We start from the raw sequence: 22,849 nt of genomic DNA, 5'->3' as shown, positions 1-22,849 counted from the left end.
AGACCAACGGCTCTATTCAATAGCGCTTCTAATGGTAGGCATTGGCAGGCAGGCATGGTTTTCCTTCCTCCCATCTCACCAAAAGCCAGACAGTCTAGAAATATGAGTATAAACAAATGAGCCATTAGTGCCAGCTGGCTATTTCCAATTGAGTTATATTTTTTCCCTATTATATTGCATTGTTGCCTAGAGGTCTTTATTTCTGCTCTTAATTTCTCTGGCCTGCTTATTTTATTATCCAAGTGTCACAGCCAAATAGCGTACAGCGGTAGGTTTTGTGTATTTACTCCAAGCACGCTGAATAAAAATTGACTTGAGAATATCAGAGCCGTTTCTCTGAGATCTGTGCAACAGAGAGTCTGAAATGCACATTTTAGAGGGGTGGCAGTTACGGGCTTGCCTGACAATTCAAAGACACCAGAAAAGCTGTTGCAGATTCTGGACATAAGTCACTTCACTTGAATATTGAACAGTGTCCAGGTTCTCTGGCTAGTCTCCCAGATAGATGGTATTTCAGTAGTGAAGAGAAAGTCCTGTGTGGGGACAACACTTAGAAATAAGTATGTTACAGAGACAGGATAATGACTGATCCCATGGGATGTGGAAATACTTACGTAGGAGGAGACTGGTAAACTGCATATGGGAATTCAGACCCCGTTTGATAGTTGACAGGGGCTCTAAATCCCTTACAAATTTTAAGCTCTTAGCCCAAGTCTGCAAGCATCTTCAGCATTGTTTTGCTATCATACTTGAATTAATATTCAACAGAAATTTTTGTTCAGTAGAAATCACTAAATATAGTCCCAAATTTGTACTGGGGACTGTGTCAGAGTCCAAATCTCTTACTGTACTAAGCCTTTACACCACTCATTCTCAGCACTTCTCTAACCTCCCCTTCTCCACTAGTTACAGCATGCATTTTACCTGTTTGCTATGATTTCTGAAACTGCCTCAACTTTTACATCCATCATTAAGCGAGATTTTCACCTGCAGGTTGCCATTTGCTGGTACACGATGTATACAGTGCATACCTTCAGGCATTAGCCTAGCAACACTGAAAAGAACTCCCCTCTGCAGAAGCTGCTGAAATCACAAACATGGTATACTCAGATGTTAATGATCAAAATTACCTTAGGCAGTTTTGGATGGGCTCCAAAATAAAACTGTTCCCTCTTTTTATCAGAGGTAACCAATTTCTGTCCCCAGTTACCGCCTAGTTGTTTAAGTTGACCAGAAGATATGAAGGTCACTGAAATGAGATACTGGAACATAGCTGTCTGTACAGATGTATGATCTCTTAAGTCTTTCACAGATTCTTGAATTAGGAATAGAAATGAACAACAACAATGAAATCTTGTACCAGTCAACTGATGTGTTTAGGATATGTGAGCAAGAAAAAGGGTCAGACTTCCAAAACAACTTAGAAAATGAGTCCTAGACTTTCACTAGGAATGCTTCTAGTTTCAATATACATTTCTGCAAATTATCTCCTTTTTCTAAATAAAAGCTGTGGGGGTTTTATTTACAATGCCTATACATTGATTGTGTTATTCTGGAGCTTTCCTCTGCTCATCAGTATCTATGATGCCTCAAATGGTTAAGTACAGTTCAAAGAAGGTATGTGCTGTAGAAGAGGTTGAGAAAGCCTACTCTGACTGTATTATCTCTATACGGTGACCTGCCACTAAATTCACACTTTATTATTTGACTGCAGAGGAGAAAGAAGGGGAAAATTACAGCCTAAAGAGGAAAGGGAAGATGCGAACACTGTATTTTTCTCCCTCACACTTCCGTTTTATCTCTCCATAACCACTGTTTCACTCCCTGAAGCCAAACTCTTATAAGAAGTTGCAGCTTAGCTGTAAAAAGTATTCCTATCTAGAAACTTCTCAAATGTTATCCAGAGTTATGAATCAAAAGCATCTCATTTCTCACTCCTCTGACCTAAGCTGACTCCTGAAGGGAGCCAGACTGGCTGGCAGCAGTGAAGCAAAATGAATGCCTCCCATAGACACAAATATGCATTTATGTAGGTTGTGCTCAGATTCTCCATCATTGTCCTTGTCATAGGTGTCTGCTGACAACAATAAAAAGTGGGTACTCTAATAAACTCTCATTGAATTTATGAGTGCCTCCTCCAAGGTTAATTTTATGTGGCAGGACAGCTGATCACACCAGTCTCTTGCCCCAGAGGATAACATAAAGTATGAATTCTTTTTACAAAAATCAGCAGTTCAAATAACTTGACTGCTGCCATCGAAGCTGTGCACTGAGCCCCTTCTACCTGGACAATTGAAACTTGAGACTTCAACCCTAATAAGCTCTGGACTGTAAATCCAAACTTGGTTTAGTTTATTTTCTATTTGTATCTTTTAATTTTCTTTGAGGAGCAACATGAATAAAGTAGGCCTTGATTTTTATCATCGCTTCCACAAAAACACATGCTCCCCAAAATTAAATGGAAGTTGTAAACTGATGAGATTTATTTCATGTTGTGTGTACATAGATTTTACATCTTGGAGGAAAGAAGAAAGCGTAGCAAATGGAAGGAACAGACTCCTAATAATAACGATATACCTAAACTATGTTATCCAGCGCTCTTTTCTGAAAGGTAATAAAAAACCAGCATCGAGCTCTCAAGCAGATGCTAACGCATGAAGGATAGAAGTTTTCACTGCCCCTAACTCTCCCTTTCAATCACACTTAGTTACAGACTGAGGACATCGGTTCCTTGGCTGGTCACCCCTATTGTATTAGCATCTGGACTGCATCAAGCGCTTGCAGCCAGTAGGAAGGAGCTGGCTTCTTTCTAACAACGGCCAAATGACAAAACCTCACAGCAATGACCTGGGTAGCAATACAGACTTTTTGTGCTCAGGGAACTGGAGCCAGACCCACAAAATCTCGTGGAGCTATCTTGGGTTGGTCATTAAACTCCTCTTATACCTTTGTAAGCCCTTATCTGCAAACAGAATCTTGCCTCTTCACAGATGAATGTTTTTTTCACGTTGGGGGAACTGATGACAAGGATGATCCTTCACTGTAGGAGCCCACTGAATATCTTCAAACTGAAGCATTTTTTTAAACTGAAAAGTATCAATGTATTCATTTCAGTGGGAACCAAGAAGGCTCCTTGAAATGGGGAGCTTGAAAACCTCAAATTATCAAAGAACTTTAAAAAACAGACATCACTTTGCAAAAATACGTAACAGACAACCTTCTGTTCTGCTTCAGACTCTGTGTGCGTGAGTGTGCACTGTAGCATTACATTTTAACCAAATCACTGTAAAACTGAAACCTTGTAATTACACCTTCTCCATCAATCATCACCATCTCAGATCTCCTCCATCTCTCAGAAAGATTCATGAAGCATCTAAATATCAGATCAGGTCTCTACCAGTGGCAGAAAAATTAAGTAACTTTGGGTTTGGGGTTTTCTGGGAGGGATTTTTTGTCTTTTTTTTTTTCCTTTCTTTTTTCAAGATGTACAAAGAAAATATACTGCTAATGCTTTACAGATGTATTGGCTTTGAACTGCTGACAGATGCAGGAAGTTGATTTTAGCTAATATAATTAACTAGCATGACCTTCAAAACTTGCAGGGTATTAGCACATGCTCTGTTGAGAACAGCAGTACGATGCTGCCACCTTCAATTAAAAGTACTGCCCTCAGAATGGTGTGCTGTGGCTTTTCTTAGATTTGGGAACCATTGCATGGTTTCAATTGCCAGGATAGATGTGAACCTTGCTTTTCAGAGGGAACTTGGTTGGAACACTGCCTCTTCCCCACGAGCTTGGAATGCAGAAAGGTTCCTGTGATGAGGACTCAGAACGTGAGCAGAGGCCACAAACCATGATGTGCTACATGCCACGCAGTGAGCGAGTGTGGAGCTCTCTAAGCATTCCTTCTAATTCTGGCCATAAATCCGTCATGCACAGACTGTAATCACTGTCATTCAAGGACTGAAACTCACCCTTGTACCTAGAAACTCCTGTCATCCATCAGCTTTGTGGCCTTGGGGAAATTATATACTGTCAGTTTTTTAGCCATAAAACTAGGTAGGCGATGCTCGCCCACTGCCAGTGACATAGTAAAGATTAATTAGCTACTGTTTTTAAAAGCCTCCCAATCAAATACCCAAGCACAGCAACACTACACCCAGTAATACTGCCTATTGTTCCAGCTGCTAACTGTGCCCAGGAACAGGTCTCACGTAGAAGAGAGAGACAAAAGGTAAGTGGAAAAAAATAAGGAGAACGGAGGGAGTTGAGTTTTAGACATAGAAGTAAATGAGTCATTTTGAGGAGTGGCACACGGCACTGTTTTTAACATAATAAATGCCATGCGGTAATAACATCAGGGTTTCTTGCAGCAGGGGGAGGAGGATGATTTGGGAGGAGGAGGAAGGCAGGGCAGCGGAAGGAAGCTGCATTAGGCAGCGGAAGGAAGAGGCAAGCATCTGAGGGAGCAGCAGAGGTGCATTTTGACAGAGAGGCAAAATGATCTGCCAAAAGAGAAGCCTCAGACTCCTTTCTCCTCTTGCCACCAAAATTTTTAGATCTTCGTGCCAGCGATGACTCCTTAGAGATGAGTAGTGTGAGTTGCTAAGGCCTTTTAATGAAAACAGTATACTCCTCACCCCCCTGGCTCTTCCACTCTCTCAAATATCCCACTTACATCCTTTTGGCAGACAGCGTAAGACTTGTGGGATATAAAGTAGCTCCACCTTGTCATGTGTGAAAAGCCGGTCTTAACTGGGAAACAGTGCTTAGAGAAAGGTGGGAATGCGCTGTCTCAAACACCAAGTTCCCCTATTTATAGAGAAGAGAGTAAATATTCTCCCATCCTGCCTCTTAGTGCACCTCAGGGTCCTAATCTTGGGAAATCCATTACAAAGAAGAGATTAGAAAAGCATCAATTGAGGACTTTTAAGCTTTCTTATTTGCATTTGTTCACCTATTTAAATCATCAAACACATCCATTTCTTTAGGTAGAGTCTTGTAATGTTTCCTGCCCTCAGCTTTGTGTTAATTAATCCTCATTGCAATTTTCAGCCTTTTTGACAGCTTCAGTTGACAGGTGCCCAGGGAAGGGGATCCTTTCTGCTGTTGCCATTAGGGAAATTTTGACTTTTTTTTTACAAGCTGCTGAAACACAAACTAGATCCTTCCCTGCTTATTTCTCAGAAAGGAAAAAAAAAAAAAAAAAAAAAAAAAAAGGCTGTCTCAAATATTCACTCAGTGGTTATGGCACTGACATTGCACAAGGGACACTCACGCTCAGATTTCTGGCTTGAATGAAAAAGAGCAAAATCTCCTACTTGTGCTTCCCTGTCAAAGTGCTCTACATCCAGGGTCTGAAACCAGTCTGCTGCTGCTGCACTTGTCTGTGTCCATCACAGAGTATGTATTTATACAAAGAGGTTTGGTCCCAACAGGAGACTGAAACAATACCTCCAAAAACAGATCTTGGAATGATGTGCCAACACCTGCATGCTTCCAACCATGTGCATACAAAAATTCATGTTTGATGAAACACAATTTTCATACCAAACAAACAGTGCTGCTGAACTCACAGATCTATTTCAAACCACAGCGACAGCTCTGGGAGGCATTTCACTTCAGTTCTTGTTAGGAGCCAGCATGGGCCAGCCTGCCACGCTTGTGCTTCTTAAGAGCGTCATGACACTTCATCAGTTAAAACACTTCTACTGAAGGATGAAATAAAATGCCCTCTTTCTTCTCCCATTTTAATTACTACCCTAAGTAGTTAGGGCAGAATTAAAAAAAAATAATAAATCTATTACTGCTCTTTAGACTTGCTGTACGTGTGTTGAAAAAAAATACTATTTTTTTTGTTTTCTTTTGACTACCAGCACACAGGAGAATTCTACCATTCTAATAAGCCACAAACATGCAGTTTTCCAAGTATCACTGATGATTTCAGATGCCTCAGACCATATTCAGAAACTTCTTCAACTGTGTTGTGAAAACGCTGTGACCTGGAGATCCAAAGAAAGTTTCTGCAGGTGACTAACCAGAGCAGACCTTAGCTGGGTCCCTCTTAAGATGCTGGAAACTAGTTAATACTCCCAGGTTCTTAAAATTGTATATATACAGAGGATATTTAAGTCTTTACCTAAAGGATAATTTTGCTCAACTTTCACAGACCCCTTTAATCCACAGGTTCATCAGGGTCTAGAGAGGGAGTCTGAAAACTATCAATACAAAGAATAGCAATGAAAGCACAGAAATGGAAACTGCCCCATCAGAGTCAGAAGTGCACATCCCAACACCATACTCAACGGGCAGCCCCAAGGCCAACCAGAGGATCAGAACTAAAGCCTGCAGACAGAAGGCCAGGCATACTACCAGTTCCTATCATTGTGTGTAAAGGTGCTCTGCTGTATTCAAATGCCTGTTTAGGATAACTTTTCAGTAAGATTAGATTTAAGGAGTGCTGTCTGTGGGGGTTTTGTAAGTTTTTGTGTTCAGGCAGCTGCTAGGAGACAGAAAAGAAAGCAAAGCTGTCACTTATTCACCTAGAATAAACATTGCCTGTCACTAACCTGCTTTCCAAACAATTTCTGAATTAATAAATCATTTTTGTAATTTACTAAAATGTATTTGTTTAAAATGTTTACTGTTGATCAAAGCCAAAAGAATATCCATACGTCACTGTAAAAGAAAGTTAAGCTCCTCAAGCCTATCTGTTTGTGTTGTATTGATTTGAACTACCAGGAAAAGAAACATGCACTTGTGTAACTTCTGATAGTATCTTTATCTTCATTTGACAATATGCTGGTTTAATGATTTAAAATTTTGATAAAATAGTGGGATACAAGGCTTTTCCCACATACATACCGTTCTGGTTTTGTTTTGATTTGTTTTTTTCCTTTGTAAAGACTTGCTTGGACTTCAAGTAGCCACGTGAGAAACAGAATTAATCTATGAAGGTCAGAGTAGCTATATTTGCAGTTTTGGCATGGCCCAGCCTCTGCGCTTTACCCTCTAGTTAAAAGGTTTGTTCAGAAAAAAACCCAGAAAATTGCAGCAAAGTGAAATAGCAGCCCACTAGCTGCATCCCAAGGAAAACCTGCTCTGCTCCAGCTGGGCTGTCAGGCAGCCCTTCTAACAGGAATTCCTACACAAGGCAAAATACATATAAAAGCTACATCCCTCAGCAATGCCTCTGGAACCTGAAGCAGGATCAGGAGCTACACCCAAACTTGTGATTCTAAAACTGCTGCATGGTTCTTATCCTTTCTACAGCAGTGCCTATATTTCATGATTTTTTAAGCGTCCAAAGCACTTAGGATTTCACTTCAGTGTATGCCCAGCAGCACTCACAGCTGAATAGCAGAGAAGCCATGCTCTCAGCTCATGCTAAATCTCTAGCTCAGGCCAGGGAGTAGATGTTCAGATGCCCATTTTGCCTGAGGAACTTAACCAAATAAGCACACCGAGAACTGACAGGCCTGCAGAGCAGGAGGATGCTGGAGACAGACGAGGGGGAAGGCATGTTCCAGAGACACGAAACACCAGGGAGAACCAAGTGCCAAATCTCACACTGTGTCTATCAGCCCTTACTACATCGGGGTTTTGCGAAACTCATTTCAATCCCTTTCATTACAGGCACAATTCAGAATTTCTGTGACACTCATCAGTGATGTTCCTTGCCAGTAACATCCTCTGTCACTTTGCAAGTAACTGTAGCACAGATCATCAGCTGCTTCCTACACCAGTCTCTGGGGCTCTGAGGCTCCAACCACTTTTCTACACTCCATAAAACTCAGCGACTCCATCACCTAGCAGAACATGTTGGGATTTCTTTGAGAATCCTGTGGTACAGGGTGCCTGAAGTAGTGGCTGCCAGGTTCAGAAAGTCCCTATGGGAAGCACACTGATACATCAACCAGAAAAGAACACATGCTAAAAACGGGGCAGCAAGCACTACCACCAGTACTTGAGATCAACACCACCATGTCTACACAATATTGACATTTGATCTTTGCAGTTGCTTCGGTCTAGGATAATCTCCCCAAACAACTTGTGCAAGGGAGGCAACAGCTCAATAGACCATGAACATCTTCCTCATGAATATGTTTAAATATATACTTACTTCATTGAAACTGTAAGCACCCTTAATCCTGCCAGTAGTCCTGGAGCCAAACTCTTGCTTCTTGCTCTGGTACTTACCCTCTCTCCAGGGCACAGGACATGGCAACAGTTTTATATGGTGTTTAAGTTGGTATCTTGCTGTAACACGACAGAAGTGTGTGCTTGGGAGTACCCTCTTCTCCATCGTTACTAAGGGTTCGATTTGTTTAGGTACCCATGTTCCACGATAAACTCTTTTTATAAAATGAGCTGTCAGGCACACAAACATAGGCTCTTCACTCCACTACCAGGCTGGTTGCTGGCTAGTATTGTCCCTTGATTACGTGTGTTACTTAACAATCTGTGACTGTCACCGCCTTGGTCCTGGGCAGCTGTCTTCTCAGGGAGCCAACACTGAATGCCTGAGAAGGGTGGGAAAAGGAGTGGTGAAAGAGCAGCGCGGCCTCCTCCTTCCCAGCTCAGGGGTGTTTGGTTTGCCATGAACTATCTCCCAATGCTGTCTATTAATAAACTTCACCCCCCTCTCCTCCTGTACCAGCTTGCTAGGACACTGGGAAATACCTGGCAGTGAGCAGGGGGCTTGCTGATACATGCTCTCTTTCTCCTGCCCTGACATGAGATGGCATCTTTCCACTATGGGCCGAGTTCAGGGAATAGCCAAAGGACCTAGGCCCTTAGCTGTCAAGAGGTGCATCAGACTCCTGATAAAATTCTACACTGCGATTTAATGCAACTTTTTGGAGGTTATTCTGTGGCTATGCAGATTCAAACCATTGCTATTTTAAGGGAAACAACCTTGTCCCAACCACATGCCACATTCAACTATCTGACTTTGTTAACTAATTAGAAGTCATTATGATGAAAAAGATTATATGGGCCAAATTTCCAGTTACTGCATAAGGTGGTCCAGCCCCATAGCTGCGTTCTGGCAACATCTTTAAAAGAGTGACACTTCTGTAAATACAGAGACACTGCTCTCCTATCTCTTCACCTCGTAAACCAGCTTGCCTTTTTTGCATTGACTCTCCTCCCCTCACACTCTGTGATTGAATTTTCTCCTCTTCCCCAAACTTACTGTCTGCAGTGCCTTTTGCCTGGGCTCAGAGTCTGGACAAGAACATGCTGGAAACAAGCAGCCTTGTGCTGCTGCTGTTCTGCAGCAAATGAGCAAGCAGAATTGCTGCGTTCTCCTCATTTTACATGCATACTGTCTTGGAAGCAGATCCTGCAACTTGTTCTGCTCAGCCATGGGTATCTGTGCAAGAGAGGGAGTAGAAAAGAGGAAAGGCTTCTAGTCTGCTATACACAGGATCCCTTCTATGTGAGGCATAGATAGTCCGCAGGGTAAAGAATTTTCCCCTCTTAAAAATGTCAGCCCCCTCCATACTGCTATACAGGTGCGTCAGGGCTCTACTACAGCAGCTCTGCCTGCAGGAACCAGGTATTTAGCAGCTGGACCTTGCAGCACTGAACTTCTAACCCATTCACCCACAGCTGTCTGGTTTTTACCAATAATTTGTGAGGAAGGAAGAAGCTGAATCTCCTGGAGCAATTTAGACAATTCTCCGACTAGCACAGTTGATTTTTTGACTAATGATCTTAAGATGAGTTATGTAAAAAGTATGATTGTGCAAATTTAAGAAAGGGAAGCCCTGAGAAGAACAAAGTAATTCTGTCGTCTGTAAGCGCACAGTCCAAGGAGATAATACACTACAGAGGATTCATAGCACACTGAAGAAACAGTAAAGTTAATCTTTCACCCAATGAACTCCAAATTTAATATACATCTCTAGGAAACAGATGTTTATTTTCTTAACTGTGTCCTGGGAGCCCATTTTTAGAAAATGGAATCAATCCGATTCCTCCAGGTATGTGTATAGCATATATTCAAGACCAAGCAAATGGACGTTTTCAGCCTCTGAAATATTCTGTGTTCCTCACATTAAAAAAGCGAATGCATGAAAGCACTGGGTTCCTTTCTGGATAGAACAAATACCATCTTCCTGTGCACGCCTAAATAGAAAAACACCATTACAAAAAGCCACCAGGAGGCAGCATATGAAAACATTTGTGCTATAAAAGGACGTCCATAAAAATAAACACCAAAAAAAAAAAAAAAACCTCCACACAAAAAGAACCCCAAAATTCACCCGTTTCCCAAATCTTCAACCTGATATTTAGCCACTGTATTGTCTCCACCCCCCTTCTCATTATGCGTTATACACTGCTCTCTCTTCTTCTCTACACACCTGAAATTAGTAGCAATTCCACTGCTGTCAAACAGCTTACTGCAGGCGCACATTTAAAATGGAAATCAAACTGATTTCTGGAATAACATTTAGTGGAAAAAATGAGTAAACAGTAGGTAGAAGTGATATGACAAAATATAAAACTTCCCAACAGACTCAACCACTTTTGCTTCCTCTGGGGTTTACCAAAACATTCCAAACCCCTGAGCTCTCTCCTAACTATTTTTCTTTTTGTTTACAAATACATAGCAAAATGCTACCCAAGAGGAAGCACTGAAATTTTCACAAACCCAGGAATATGCTCTTGCTCCTTGGACAGGCGGTACTCCTGGATCACTGCCACACCAATGCTGCTGCTACAGGTCTGGCTCGCAACTACGCTGCCCTGGCACAGAACCAGAGACATGATCCAGCTCTGCATTTCATGACCCGTGAAAGCTAGAAGTTGTCTCCTCTCCTCCGCCCCCTCGGTCCTTCTTTTCTGCTGGTATAAAAGACTGTTCTCAGTTGTGGCTCAGCATAGGATAAGAGGAGCCTAAAATCACTACAGATATACATTAAAGCGTTTAAACTGGTATATTATTGTAAATGCTAATTATTTATGGACTTTAATACATTTTACAGTCCGTAATGCTAAAGATATAGTAACTGTTCTTACAGCATCTTGTGTTACAGGCTGAGCATATGAAACACACTAAAGCAGCTAGAGAAATCTGCAAACTACCTAAACAATTTCTAAATATGGACCTATAAATATGTGCAAAATACATATAGCATATGCACATACCTATAGTATTTGCAAAATCTATCAACAGAGTACAGCATAAATGGTGTACAATCGGGTCCTCAGGAACCAAAAGACAAATCACGAAAGCAAACACTCGTATTTTCAAACTGCCAATCTGACTTGTAAGAAAATGCAGCTGTATCTCCAAGTTCTTAATTCAAACAGACAGTACACATTTTCCAATGCAAAACCCATAGTTAATTGGGAAATTAAAACACAAGCACATTGTCAGCAGAAATCACAAATTTATTAATCCTTAAATATATCAATCATTTACCATTATGGCAAGAAATATGTACACTGTGTCCCATGGTAAACTGCAGTGTTCCAAAATGACAGAAGTGTATAATTCAGTTGTGGTGGAGAGAACAAATCACAATTTCCTCACGTCTTGGTGTGGAAGACAAACTTGGTCTACAGTTAATACGTCAACACCACATGCTATGTTATAAGTATAAAAAAAACACCCTACACCTAATTTGTTAATTTTAAATACAGTTATGCCACTTATAGCCGCTTCACAAAAAAAAGGTAAAGAAATTAATGAGAAAAAAATGAGGCCATTACTTTTTTCACAGATCCCATTGGCAGGTTAATATGGCTCAACACATTTATTGTAGATGCTTATTTTAAATATATATTGTTTAAAATCATGTAGTAATTATCAGAGCTTAAATCCATCTACCATACATCCACTAGTAACAACATCAAAATGTTTAAGAACTGCTTTTGATTAGTAATCAACACAGAAAGGTGAAATGATACAAATCAGTAAGCTTTCCCATTTTAAAAACTTCAGGCTGACAAGTTGTAAATTTTTAATCGCTAAAAAGGACATTGATTTGAGATACCATGCACTATACAGCGCTACAGAAAACAGTTAGCCCTGTTGGTAACAGAACAGTTAACAAAAAACAAACAAAACCAAAAAAGAAATAACCGATCCCTGTATTTGTCTATTAAAAATGGGAGGGAAGAAACCTAAATGCTTGCAAGGATGGATTTTCACAGCGACATAAGGGAAGCAAAAACAGTCCCTGTTACAAAGTTTGTGTTCTGAACTGACACTGAGAGCACTACCTGTGCAGCGTACAAGTGTTTGCAGCCAGGGATCAAGGGCAAACCAAGTTGGTAATACTGCAAAAAACTTTGTCCTTGATACTGTATGCTGCATGAGGATTTTAAGAAACCAAGAGCAGATTGAGAGGGAGAAGAGAGGAGAAATGAATCAGTGGTAAAGTGTTAGAGAAAACTGGTGTATCCACAATACATTTCCAGAGAAGCAAAGCATTGTAAAGTAAGTAAACTCTTCATACTAAGCTTTTAAGGCTTAATATTTCTCGAGTATATTAACCACACAACTGGTCTATATCTTAATCAAAATTTTGTGTTTTTTAAAGCCTCCTTAAAAATCTACAGTACACCCTAAAAGTCATAAAAATCGATCTTTCTCTATTCTTCCATTTTAATCCTCAAAAACTGCCCCTCAATCATCACTTAGTTCCTCACAATTTTTAATTTTGCTTAATCATCCAATAGAAATTTTCAATGAGCATAGTAAGAAAGCAAAGGTAAAGACTCAAAAGAAAAACAGAAGCTGTCGGCTCACCAGAACATTGACAGTTAATTCTGAAGTGACCAAGCCAGCAAATGATGAGATTTTTCCAGTTTACATAGACTAATAAACTAAGAAGGCTTCAGCTGGTACGAAGCCAAGATATTATCACTCCCACGTTTATCAGTGATTTCGTCCATCTACATGCTGTAATAAAAATCTGTTTTACAGTAACAGAGCTGCCAGTGGAAACCCTAACCATTCCTACCAGAACCAAACCAAAATCCTGGGACTCGGAAAAGGAGGAGTCAAAAAACAGTTCTTAAAAAAAGAGGATAAAATGTACTTTTTCTTTTTTTTTTTTCTTTTTTTTTTTAATAAACAGGATACTTCTTAAAGTTGTCTGTCAAAACTTGGCATAAATGGAGAAAGTGACAAATGTATTCTGTACCTACTGCTGTCCATCAAATATTTTTTTTGTCTTTTATACCTTGTTATTCTCTATTTGCATGGAACATCACCTTCATTGAAATGTTAACAGTGTACAGATGGAATATACAGCAACATGGTGCATCACAAATGTGTTACATGAAGAACCTTCACAACTTCATGCACTCAGAAACATGCATGAAGAGAACGGGATGGCCAAGATGGTAATCAACCAGGTGCGTTGGGTACAGAAAATGCAAGAGTGGCACCGCTGATATTTTTAGCTAGGAGGAAGGAGAAAAAAAACAAAAACAAAAACAGATTGCCATTACTGAAGTAACATCACCACCAGATAACAACACATGCTCAAGTGTTAGCCAATACTATTACAAAAAAAATAAATCTTCTCAAGATCATTTAACACAATATTGTGAAGAAAACCAAGGGAAAAGAAAAACCCCAAACGCTCAGGCAAAGCATTCTTTTATTTTTCAAACCACTTTACAGACATTTTCCATCCTAACAACATGCCAGAGAGGTTGTTAAAATAAAAAAAAAGGAAACTGAGGCAGGAAGCCAAAGTGCCTTGACCGATTTCTTAAAGGAGGGAGGGCAGAATTCAGCCGTGAATCTCTTGAGTTTAACTTACTTCCTCAGCGTGTACATTGTAGACACTGCCACGGACTGAGATTCTCATACAAAAATTGAATCAAGTAACAAGAAAGAATCAGATGTCATTTACATGCAAGACATGCTAGAGCCATATGCAGAGAGATAACGAATGAAAAGGAATGCGTAAGCAAGTAGTTAACTAACTTAGCTTATAATATTGTTTGTATTACCGTAGCATCTAGGGGCCGAAGTCATGATTGGAATCCCGCTGTGCTAGGCACTGTACAAACACAGAATAAACTCTTTACTTACGTCTTCCTGCAGGCTGGTATTTAACTTATGAAATTATAAAAAGGAGTAAAGTGTGAGAAGTGAGACAATATAAGCCTGGGAGCCTCAGGTCTGAATTTAGGTTTTGGGAGTCAGTTTTCAGTCCAATAGCCCTCTGACTGCCTGTGCCATGCAGGTTCACTCTCTGTGTGTATGCAGTTCTTAAGAACATAGAATACGAAGAAAAATTTCCTACCATCAGTCATATCACTCAGCGAGAAATAATGGACAAGACAGAAACCAAAGTTCATCTTGTCTGACTCGCAGCGAAAACTATGAACAAAATTTATTTATAAACTAAATACATGCATTTGTGCTCATACTCTTTTCCAAATAAATTATCTGCCATAAAGAAACATTTCCATATACCTGTAGCTACCAAAGAGCTCAGTTCTGTCCTTAGATTTATGCACACTCCTTACGGTAGTCCTGAAAACAAATAAGCTACTGTGCTTGCAGCAATTGATTTGATGTTTGCAAAAGCAGATCACAGCTGCAATGGCTTTTGCAAGTTTACTGGATTTGGAATTCTCCTTCAGACATTATGTGTAAGATACTTTTTTATTACAGAAGTGCTATTATTAACTACTGTTTTATTGGTAATAATTAAATAAATAGCTGTAGGCTGTAAAAATTTCAAACATGAGAAAAAAGGAAGGATAAATAATACTTTAATTAGATTTCTTCTGTAGTTTTCCAAAACTGAGAGCTCTGACTGGGAAAAGATGAAGTTCAAAGCAGTCTAAAGGACCGTCAGGATGGGTTATAGAAGGTAACTTCTAGCATGGTGCTACATGGGAATCTACCAGTTAAACTTGAGAAGATGGAGATTAAAGAAAGAATATGTAAAATAACTAAAAGAAAAATGGTAATGCTTGGGCTGAAAGGGTAACTATGAGCCTAGAGGAGACTCACTAGTCTTTTTCAATGACCTGAGCACAAGCAGTAGGGCTGATCTCATGTAGTGTATTTACACTTAGGTGGAAGGCACTATAAATACAAAGCAAAACAGGAGTATTGTGCAAGAAGAACCAAATAACCTTGAGGGCTGGGTAATCCAGAAATGTTACATGTAATAATAGGAAGTACAAAGCTGCATGTTCAGTAGAAGTTTCTATATACTCATTGGCTGGAAATGACACTTGAGGATAAATACATGGCTGCCTTAGAAGATCTGCTGGCGTGATGTAGATGACAAAACTGCAAAAATCATGCCAGAACATAGCAGGTGTGGCATTCTCAACGGGGAAAAGAAAACCCAGCTTATGTCTGCATACCTATTCCCAGCACAGGGGAAAAACGATGAAACGAGAATATTCAAGGATATATAGAATATGACTAAATTTAGACTGGAAAGTAAGGTTTCTAACCATAAGATCAATGGTATTTTAGAACAGTGACAGCAAGTCCAAAAAACCTTCTGAATTATAGATGAGGGATAAGGGATTTATGTGATGCTGTTGCCAGTGCTTATGCTGGGCTACATATCTAGGGCTATGTTGCAATCTCAGAACATCTCTCCATGAGCCTTCACCATGCTCTAAGGCTGAGCTGCTACTCCTCCTCTGTGACCTTTTCAGCTTGGATACCCTCTCACAATCCTGAAATCTTCTATGTCTGACCCCAAAGGCGCAGAACACCCACTGACAAAGACACAACCTTGCAGTCTCAAAGAAACTACTTCTCAGCTGCTTCCCCTTCCATCCTTAGCAGTGCCAGAAATCCTTAACTTTATTAGACAGCATGAGTAGCTGTAAAGAACTGGCATTACACAAGTCCTAAAATACTGGCGCTGCTTCCAAGGAGCAAATCTTAGATCTACACATATGACTGCATTCCCTTGAGTTGAGATGTGCAGCCCAAAGGACCAGGAGTTGCTCTGTGGCAGCTAGTATGTGCCCTTTATGTTTCAGAGAAACCACCTCTGGCAAGTGTTTGTAGGAGCTGTACATGTGACAGCACACAGCAACCCATCACACATGTACACATCATGCGAACGAAGTACTGAGGCTCCCATTACAACATGGTACCTCAAAAAGAAAAAGTTGCAAAAGCTATTGGGTATATCTCTATGAAGCATTACTGAAAGAATTACTACAGGAATTAATCGGGCAAATTCTGCAATCTTCCATGAAAATAAAAGTATGATGGCTGTTTTGTTGCCTTGCGGTTTTGATGTCTGAGTATCATAAATGACTTTTTCTTTAGGATTGTTTCCTATAAATATGGTTAAGTTGAATAAAAATTGACAACTCCCACCCCTCTGCCTCCAAATGCGTCTCAAAAAACAAATTAAAAAAAACACAACCAAACAACCCACACAGGAAAAGATTAAATAACTCTCTAGTCCAATTCATGTCATTCTGCTATAAACACTTACTGTACAGGGTGCACTGGGACAGGTGAACCTGTTTCACTTATGCTGTCTTTACACACATCCAGGTCAGATCCCTTGACAAAACAACTCTTTATGAAAACATCAAAAATCTACCTAACACTGCATTTCAAGAAAATGTAGCTACTCTTTTTTCAATATTACTTTTTAAAACATTGCCAGTGAAGCTGGAATGTGAAAACTAAAAGACAACAGTGTTCCTGCTCCCATTGGTTTCATATTTTTAAATAAAATACAACAGCTATCACTAGGTAGTCAAATTACCTTCTTCCTAAACTATATATATAAAAAAAAAAAATCATCCCCACTGAAGTTTAACACTTCATTCTATCATGTCCCTTACTTTATCAAGTATTATTTCATATGGGAGAACAGTGTTGCAAGAAGTAAAATACGGGACATGATGAAGTTCAAAGGATGAAATCTAAGCTCTTAGCATCCATGCCAGGAAATTCAGCCACTATCCTGATTAAGACACCTCACACAAATGTAATTATATCCTACACAGAGGGCTCGCACCTGAGGAAGCCAAGGTCTATGCCAGTGCTGCCTGATTTGGAACAGCCTAACCTGAGCCAGAAGTCAGTGAGGCTGGGCTCTGAGGAACACAGCAGCATTAGTGAAGGCTGCAAGCAGAAGGAAAGCAAAGGACTTGAGCAGATCCTCTTGAAGAAGCCATGACTCTTTTATCTTGTTATTGCAACTATGAGTGTGCTGTAATTTTACACTGCTGAAAATCTGGCTCTAGGAATTCAGGTTTGCACACGCTGAATCATGGCATGACTCTGACGGTACGAGAGGGCAGGCAGAGATGCCCGAATTAACGAAAGAGAAAGAAGGTGACAGGAGCGACCTAAGGCTTACCCACACAGATGCCATAACTATCAGACAGCGACTACTCAGCAGTTAAGTGAAGAGTGTGGGAAAAGAGACCAGAATGTGATAGGTACTTGTATGACTTAATTTACAAAGTAAATAGGTAAACTGGCTCAAAATCAACTTGCAGCGAACATAACTGGGCCTGAGTAAGTAGAGGTGGCTGGACATCACAACAAATATCCTTGAAATTCAGTTTTTCAAAACAGTGATACTTTTTTCCTTGAAACTTTCCTGTCGGCTCTAACAGCTCCACGTATCCTATTGCTTTTAATTTTTCCAGGTTTTCCTGAAATTCTGTTTCAGGTTTTCCAGTCCTATTTTTCGTCCTTTGTAACAAGCTTTATCTACATTAAAAACTTTTTCTGCTCTTCAAGCTGTCAGTTCAGGGACTGAGTTGGATCAGTGGGCATCACAGTTGAAAACAATGAAAAAAGCACTACTTTAAAAATATTTGCACGGATACTATATGCACACTGCTGAACATAATACGCACTGCATAAATGACCACAAGAAATTACACTATCAAAAGGACGGTTTCATAGTTTTTAAGGCCAAAAGCAGCTATTAGACTATCTGGTCTGACCTACATAGTTTAAGCTTGTGGTTGGAATTGTTTCTTACTTGATAGGTACTGTTGGTGACCCTGAACGGTGAAAATGAACGTTCTGCCATTTCCCATCACGACGGTGCCAGACCCGCGTTTCCTCTGACTGCATAGTCTTTGGCATCCCGCTTCCATCCATGTACTGTGTGAGCCGTATATATGCAATGCAAGCAGCATCATCACCCACAAGGTGGACATGAGGATTGAGGATAATGGTGTGGATTGGCTTATTACTTTTGGATAAAGCTAGGAAGGAAACACACACACACAGAGGACACATTACATTTTTTCCACCTAAGCCAAAATAACTTATCTCACTCCATTTTACAAACCACAAAATCTCAAGCCTAGCAGACACAAAATAATAACCGTTGTTTACTGATAATCAGGAGTGACAACTAGCTCAAGTACATTGCAGCAATGAGCACAGTCACAGCATAAGTATGTTCTCCCACTTCCTATATGGAAACCAACCAAATGCTTAATCATGCATATTATTTAATCCACATACATACATGGATTAGATAAAGTGGGGACCACCATCTTGAGTTTCCCAGTACTTCAGTTTCACTGCTGTGTCTAATGTCTTAATGACATTTGTATTTAATATTTTCAGTTAAAATAATTCCACTTTTAACTCACTCTTGTGACTTTTAGTAAGTGCTGATATCTATGAAAACTAAAGAAAGCAGCGGTAATGAAAGGAAACTTTATAAGGAAAAATATGGAAAATGCTGTTTTGGAGATGAAAGAGAATTTACAAATACAATAAACCCATTTTATGCTCAGACATTTCTCAGAAATTACTGGATAAGCTGTCATCCTAATCTACAGTATTTTATTTCCTTTTGAGCAAGTCCACTCTAGAATGGTTACCAACATTACATGATCCGCCAAAACTTTATTAAATCAACTTTACAGGTAATTTTTCTTTCCTATAGCTGACATGATTGTAATATATACATTATGTATATTGATGCTTTCATATATAAACCCACATACATACATATACATGCACACCAATACAAAAAAGACAACTGATTAGATCCTCAAGCAGTATAGACTGAGTGAGTACAACGTCTTCCCCAATACATCACATACTCGCTGGAAGTGCTGACAGTTACAATCACTGTCACATGATTTAGTTACCTTTCTTTTAAGTATACTCAGCATAAATTTCTTTTTTTCCCAACGGAAAAAAAAAAAGTATGAGAATTACTTATCTATGGGTTTTTTTGGTTTTTCCTTTACACGTCTTGACTTTGTCTTTCCAAATACCTGAAACTTTCCTCCATTATCCAAGATGCCCTATGCTGTATGAATGAGCACAGCAGAAACAGAAATACAGCAGAACTCTGCAACAAGTAATATTCCCTTCCCCTGCCCAAATCAATGTACTCCCAACCCCAAATGCTAATTAGATCAGAGAAACACAATCACAAGGAACAGATGAAGCTTCACAGAGATGAAAAAGGAACGTTTACCATTTTCAAAGTAAAACCGGTGAAAGTCCATCCCTTCTACTAGATTACCCAAAGCTTCAGGTTCGAAAGATGTAAGGCCTGGATCACAGATTTTTCTGTGGAAAAGAGAAAATTCTGTAATCAACACATGCAAGTGTAACACAACTTCGGAGAGATTACGTTTTAAATGTTTCCTTTACTCCCATTGGACATGTTACTTGTGCCACCACACTGGAAAAGAACAGAACCAAAATGGGGAGAATTAGCGGGAGCTTCGGTTTTGCCTAAATTAGTAAATTTGGCAGCTTACTTTAGGTGGACTATATTTCATATAAGTAATCTTTTGACCAAAAAAAAGATGGCCAAAGAAGGCCCCACAAGTCAATGGTATTTACAAATAAGAATTTTTACTTGTGAGACTGAACATGCTTTATGCAAGCCAACAGATATTTTTTTATGTCTCACCATTATTTAAGCAAGATTTAATTATTTTCTTTAAATGACAAATTCAGGTAAGAATTTGGAATAAGTTTCCACTTAACATTTATACAACAAAGGTTTTAATGTGATCACACTAAACTAAAGCCTAGTGCTGGCAAGTCTTTAAACAGGATGAGTAGTGTCACTGTTGAACTGTGAGGCTTGTGTTGCAACATGATAGAATCCATCCAGAGAAACAGGAGACCAAAAGAACTGCTGAGAAGGACTTTCCTCTACTGTTTATAAACTTTTTTTTTTTTGGAGGTAGGAAGAGAAGAGAAGCACTGATGGAACTGTGTCTTTGCAGAGAAAAGCTGAGAGAGAAACTGGTCCATTTCCCCCAGCAAATTTTTGCACAGTGATCAGTAGAGGCTGGTGGAACCTGAATTCCATATAGTCTTTCACACTCTGAAGTACTAATTGGATTCTAGCTAACATCAATCCTCTACATAAAATAAAAATTTTCTGTAGAAGAGGCTTCTACTGTGTTTTCTGGATTCTAAATCACAAACGCGACTTTACTTTCATACACCTGGATGTATCACTGCCTATTTTGTGTTAGGATTATGATCCTGTCTCAGCAGAGTAGTACGTTGGGTTTACACTAGGAGCTCCTCTGAAATTGGCAACCAGGCTTGTGTAAAGCTGGGGCAAAGCAGCAATGAACATGTCTTACGTTTCTTGGGGGCATCTGAGAATGAACTTCAAAGTACATAAATACAAACACACACACTCATATATAAATGTGTATTTATATGTACCATCAGTGTCAAATATGTACCAAAATGTCAAATACATGAACTCTCCTCACTCCCTCCTAGATGAGAAAACTTACGTGTAAGCTTCAAAGTCGCCATTGTTGATGGCTTCAATCAACTGCTCAGTAACCTTGATAATCTCCTGCTTACGAGCTAGAAAGAGATACAAACACAACTCGTAAAATGGAAGGCAACATGGAAGGTGACAGCTGAAATAACAAAGGTACTCTCATTCCTCAGCTGGCAACAGCCATTTCTCTTCCTTTTCTATGACCAAAGGACATGATGTTATATTGCTGCTTTACACTGTTGGGGCTTCAGCGTACTCCTGTATTCATCAGGAAATTAAACACATGTCAAGATCAATCCACTATCATGCTTCTAAACATCTTTCCTTCACTGAAGGACCTGCTGTTTAAAGAGCAAAGCAAAACCAAACCCAACCCAACCCCCAACTCTTAACTTCAAATTAAAGGAAACTGATACTGTTTTACAAGCAATGCTCTATCTAATGTTTTATATGCACCTGGAGCCTCTACATTTTAAAGTGTCTAATGATGATTTTCAGGAACTCTTGTAAAAATTGGTGTTTGCTTTGGTCACATGTGTACATTTAAGTAAAGAGGAATTTAGATCTTAAGCCTATAATCAAGATCCTCTGGTGCAAAGCTCATGGATTACACATAATGCATCCACAGGTCTAATTACAACAGTGTCCTTCAGCTCTGACTTCTGTGGTTGTGCTTATCTTTTGCTTGTAAAATGCTTCATGGAGCTATATTATAATAAATCTCAATTATATCATTCTGCAGTATTACAGTACCTCTACTAACAAATAATAACAAATGCTAAATAGTGACAGAAGACTAATACATTAAAAACAACAAGCAGCACATATATTTCTAGTAAGAATATTCTAAGTCAAGCAGCGTTTCAGTAAGCTTCAAAGGCAAAAGTATGTGAAACAGTTTCTCATTTATCAGCTAAGAAGTAAGCTCACAGTTCAGTATTTGTCCATGTTGATAGTGGTTACACTGAAACAGTGCAGAGTAAACAAATTCTTGCACGCTGCTATGGTTATTACTAATACCAGTTACTCCAGGAGGGCAAAGTTTAAGAAACTTTTATCAAGATGGAAAACCTTACTGCCTTCACTTTGAAAACTGACTTCTACTTTTAAAAACTTGTTTTTTGAGGAACATACATTTATATTTTTGCACTGTACATTTATCATTTTGTAAAGTTCAGCCTTGTCCCAGTGAAGTTCAACTGGAGTGGCACTGCTGTCAAATATACAGATTTTTGTGAGTTTAATGCTGAACAGGTAACAGAGATTTCACAGGTACATTGGCAAAGATTTAACTTAGATTCAACTCCTTATTAAACCTCAGAAAATCAATTTGAAAGACCAAGCTTGAAATAAAAGGAAATGCAAGCAACCAGGCTGCGGTAGCTTTCTTGTGCAAGCAACAGTTGTAATTCTCCTGCATGCTCCTACATGTGGACTAGACTACTAACACACACATGAAAATATGCTTGGAATGTTAAAACCAAAGTACTGAGAGCTCGCATTCTTCTTCAGAAAGAGAATGTTGGGGAGCATAGGCACAATGTAAGTCTCCAATGCTGTACAGCAAGAACTGGCATCATGGTAGTAGAGAACCTTTTCATTTCTTTTATGCTCCACCCTCTCTTTTTGTAAGTGCACACATAATATACCCCGATAAAAGGCACCAAAAAGAAACCAGCAAGGAAAGAAATGACAGAGGAAAAAAGTGGAAGTAAAGGTCTAGCAAGGCTTTTTGTGATTAGCTCTTGATAGAGCGCACTACTAGATAGTATGATGGGAAAGAATATTTCAAGTATGAATTGCTGTATTTTCCACAAAGATTGTGGAAAGAACGAAGAATTTTAATGAAGAGATGTTTGGACTGCTGACCAGCAATGGCTCCATTGTCGTATGTTTAAACAACATAGACCAAACTGTGGACACTGTATGGCATTGTCAGCACAAGCCAAGTGGTAGGATGGTTCAGTAAGACACAATGGGGCAGTGTTAGAAAAGGCTGGCAAAAAGAAACCCAGAATATGCAGACCTCGTGCAGTGAGGGTATCACAGGTTTTGCATGCAATATACATGTAACTAAACCAAAGGATTTGATTAAACAATCTGGTAACACATTTCAA

The 22,849-nt window shown here is 39.5% G+C and overlaps 1 protein-coding gene and 1 long non-coding RNA gene across 15 annotated transcripts in view; both read right to left on the bottom strand.

The window, feature by feature from the left end:
- The window catches only part of CAMK2D (calcium/calmodulin dependent protein kinase II delta), a 209,037-nt gene that overhangs the window by 38,225 nt on the left and 147,963 nt on the right, over nucleotides 1–22,849 (bottom strand). For 11 of the 14 annotated variants that reach the window (XM_055796063.1, XM_055796065.1, XM_055796062.1 and 8 more), the window contains 4 exons: nucleotides 20,740–20,815; nucleotides 19,446–19,540; nucleotides 17,979–18,207; nucleotides 13,609–14,033 (listed from right to left, as the gene is read on the bottom strand). In XM_055796063.1, coding sequence (XP_055652038.1) covers nucleotides 14,027–14,033; nucleotides 17,979–18,207; nucleotides 19,446–19,540; nucleotides 20,740–20,815 — 407 coding nt within the window. In that variant the 3' untranslated portion in view covers nucleotides 13,609–14,026. Of the gene's footprint in view, nucleotides 1–11,382; nucleotides 13,426–13,608; nucleotides 14,034–17,974; nucleotides 18,208–19,445; nucleotides 19,541–20,739; nucleotides 20,816–22,849 lie in introns of those variants that run through there. The other 3 variants (XM_055796066.1, XM_055796068.1, XM_055796075.1) reach the window with 3 other exon arrangements.
- LOC129783830 (uncharacterized) lies at nucleotides 8,718–10,906 on the bottom strand. Its single transcript, XR_008745809.1, has 3 exons — nucleotides 10,661–10,906; nucleotides 10,063–10,134; nucleotides 8,718–9,376 (listed from the first exon to the last, which is right to left on the bottom strand). It is a non-coding gene; the product is annotated as an uncharacterized LOC129783830 (long non-coding RNA).

This window comes from Falco peregrinus, chromosome 2 (assembly GCF_023634155.1).
Source record: "Falco peregrinus isolate bFalPer1 chromosome 2, bFalPer1.pri, whole genome shotgun sequence".
NCBI classification, from domain to species: Eukaryota; Metazoa; Chordata; class Aves; order Falconiformes; family Falconidae; genus Falco; species Falco peregrinus.
The sequence above is the reverse complement of the archived record's forward strand: the minus strand, read 5'-3'. Positions and strand labels throughout refer to the sequence as shown.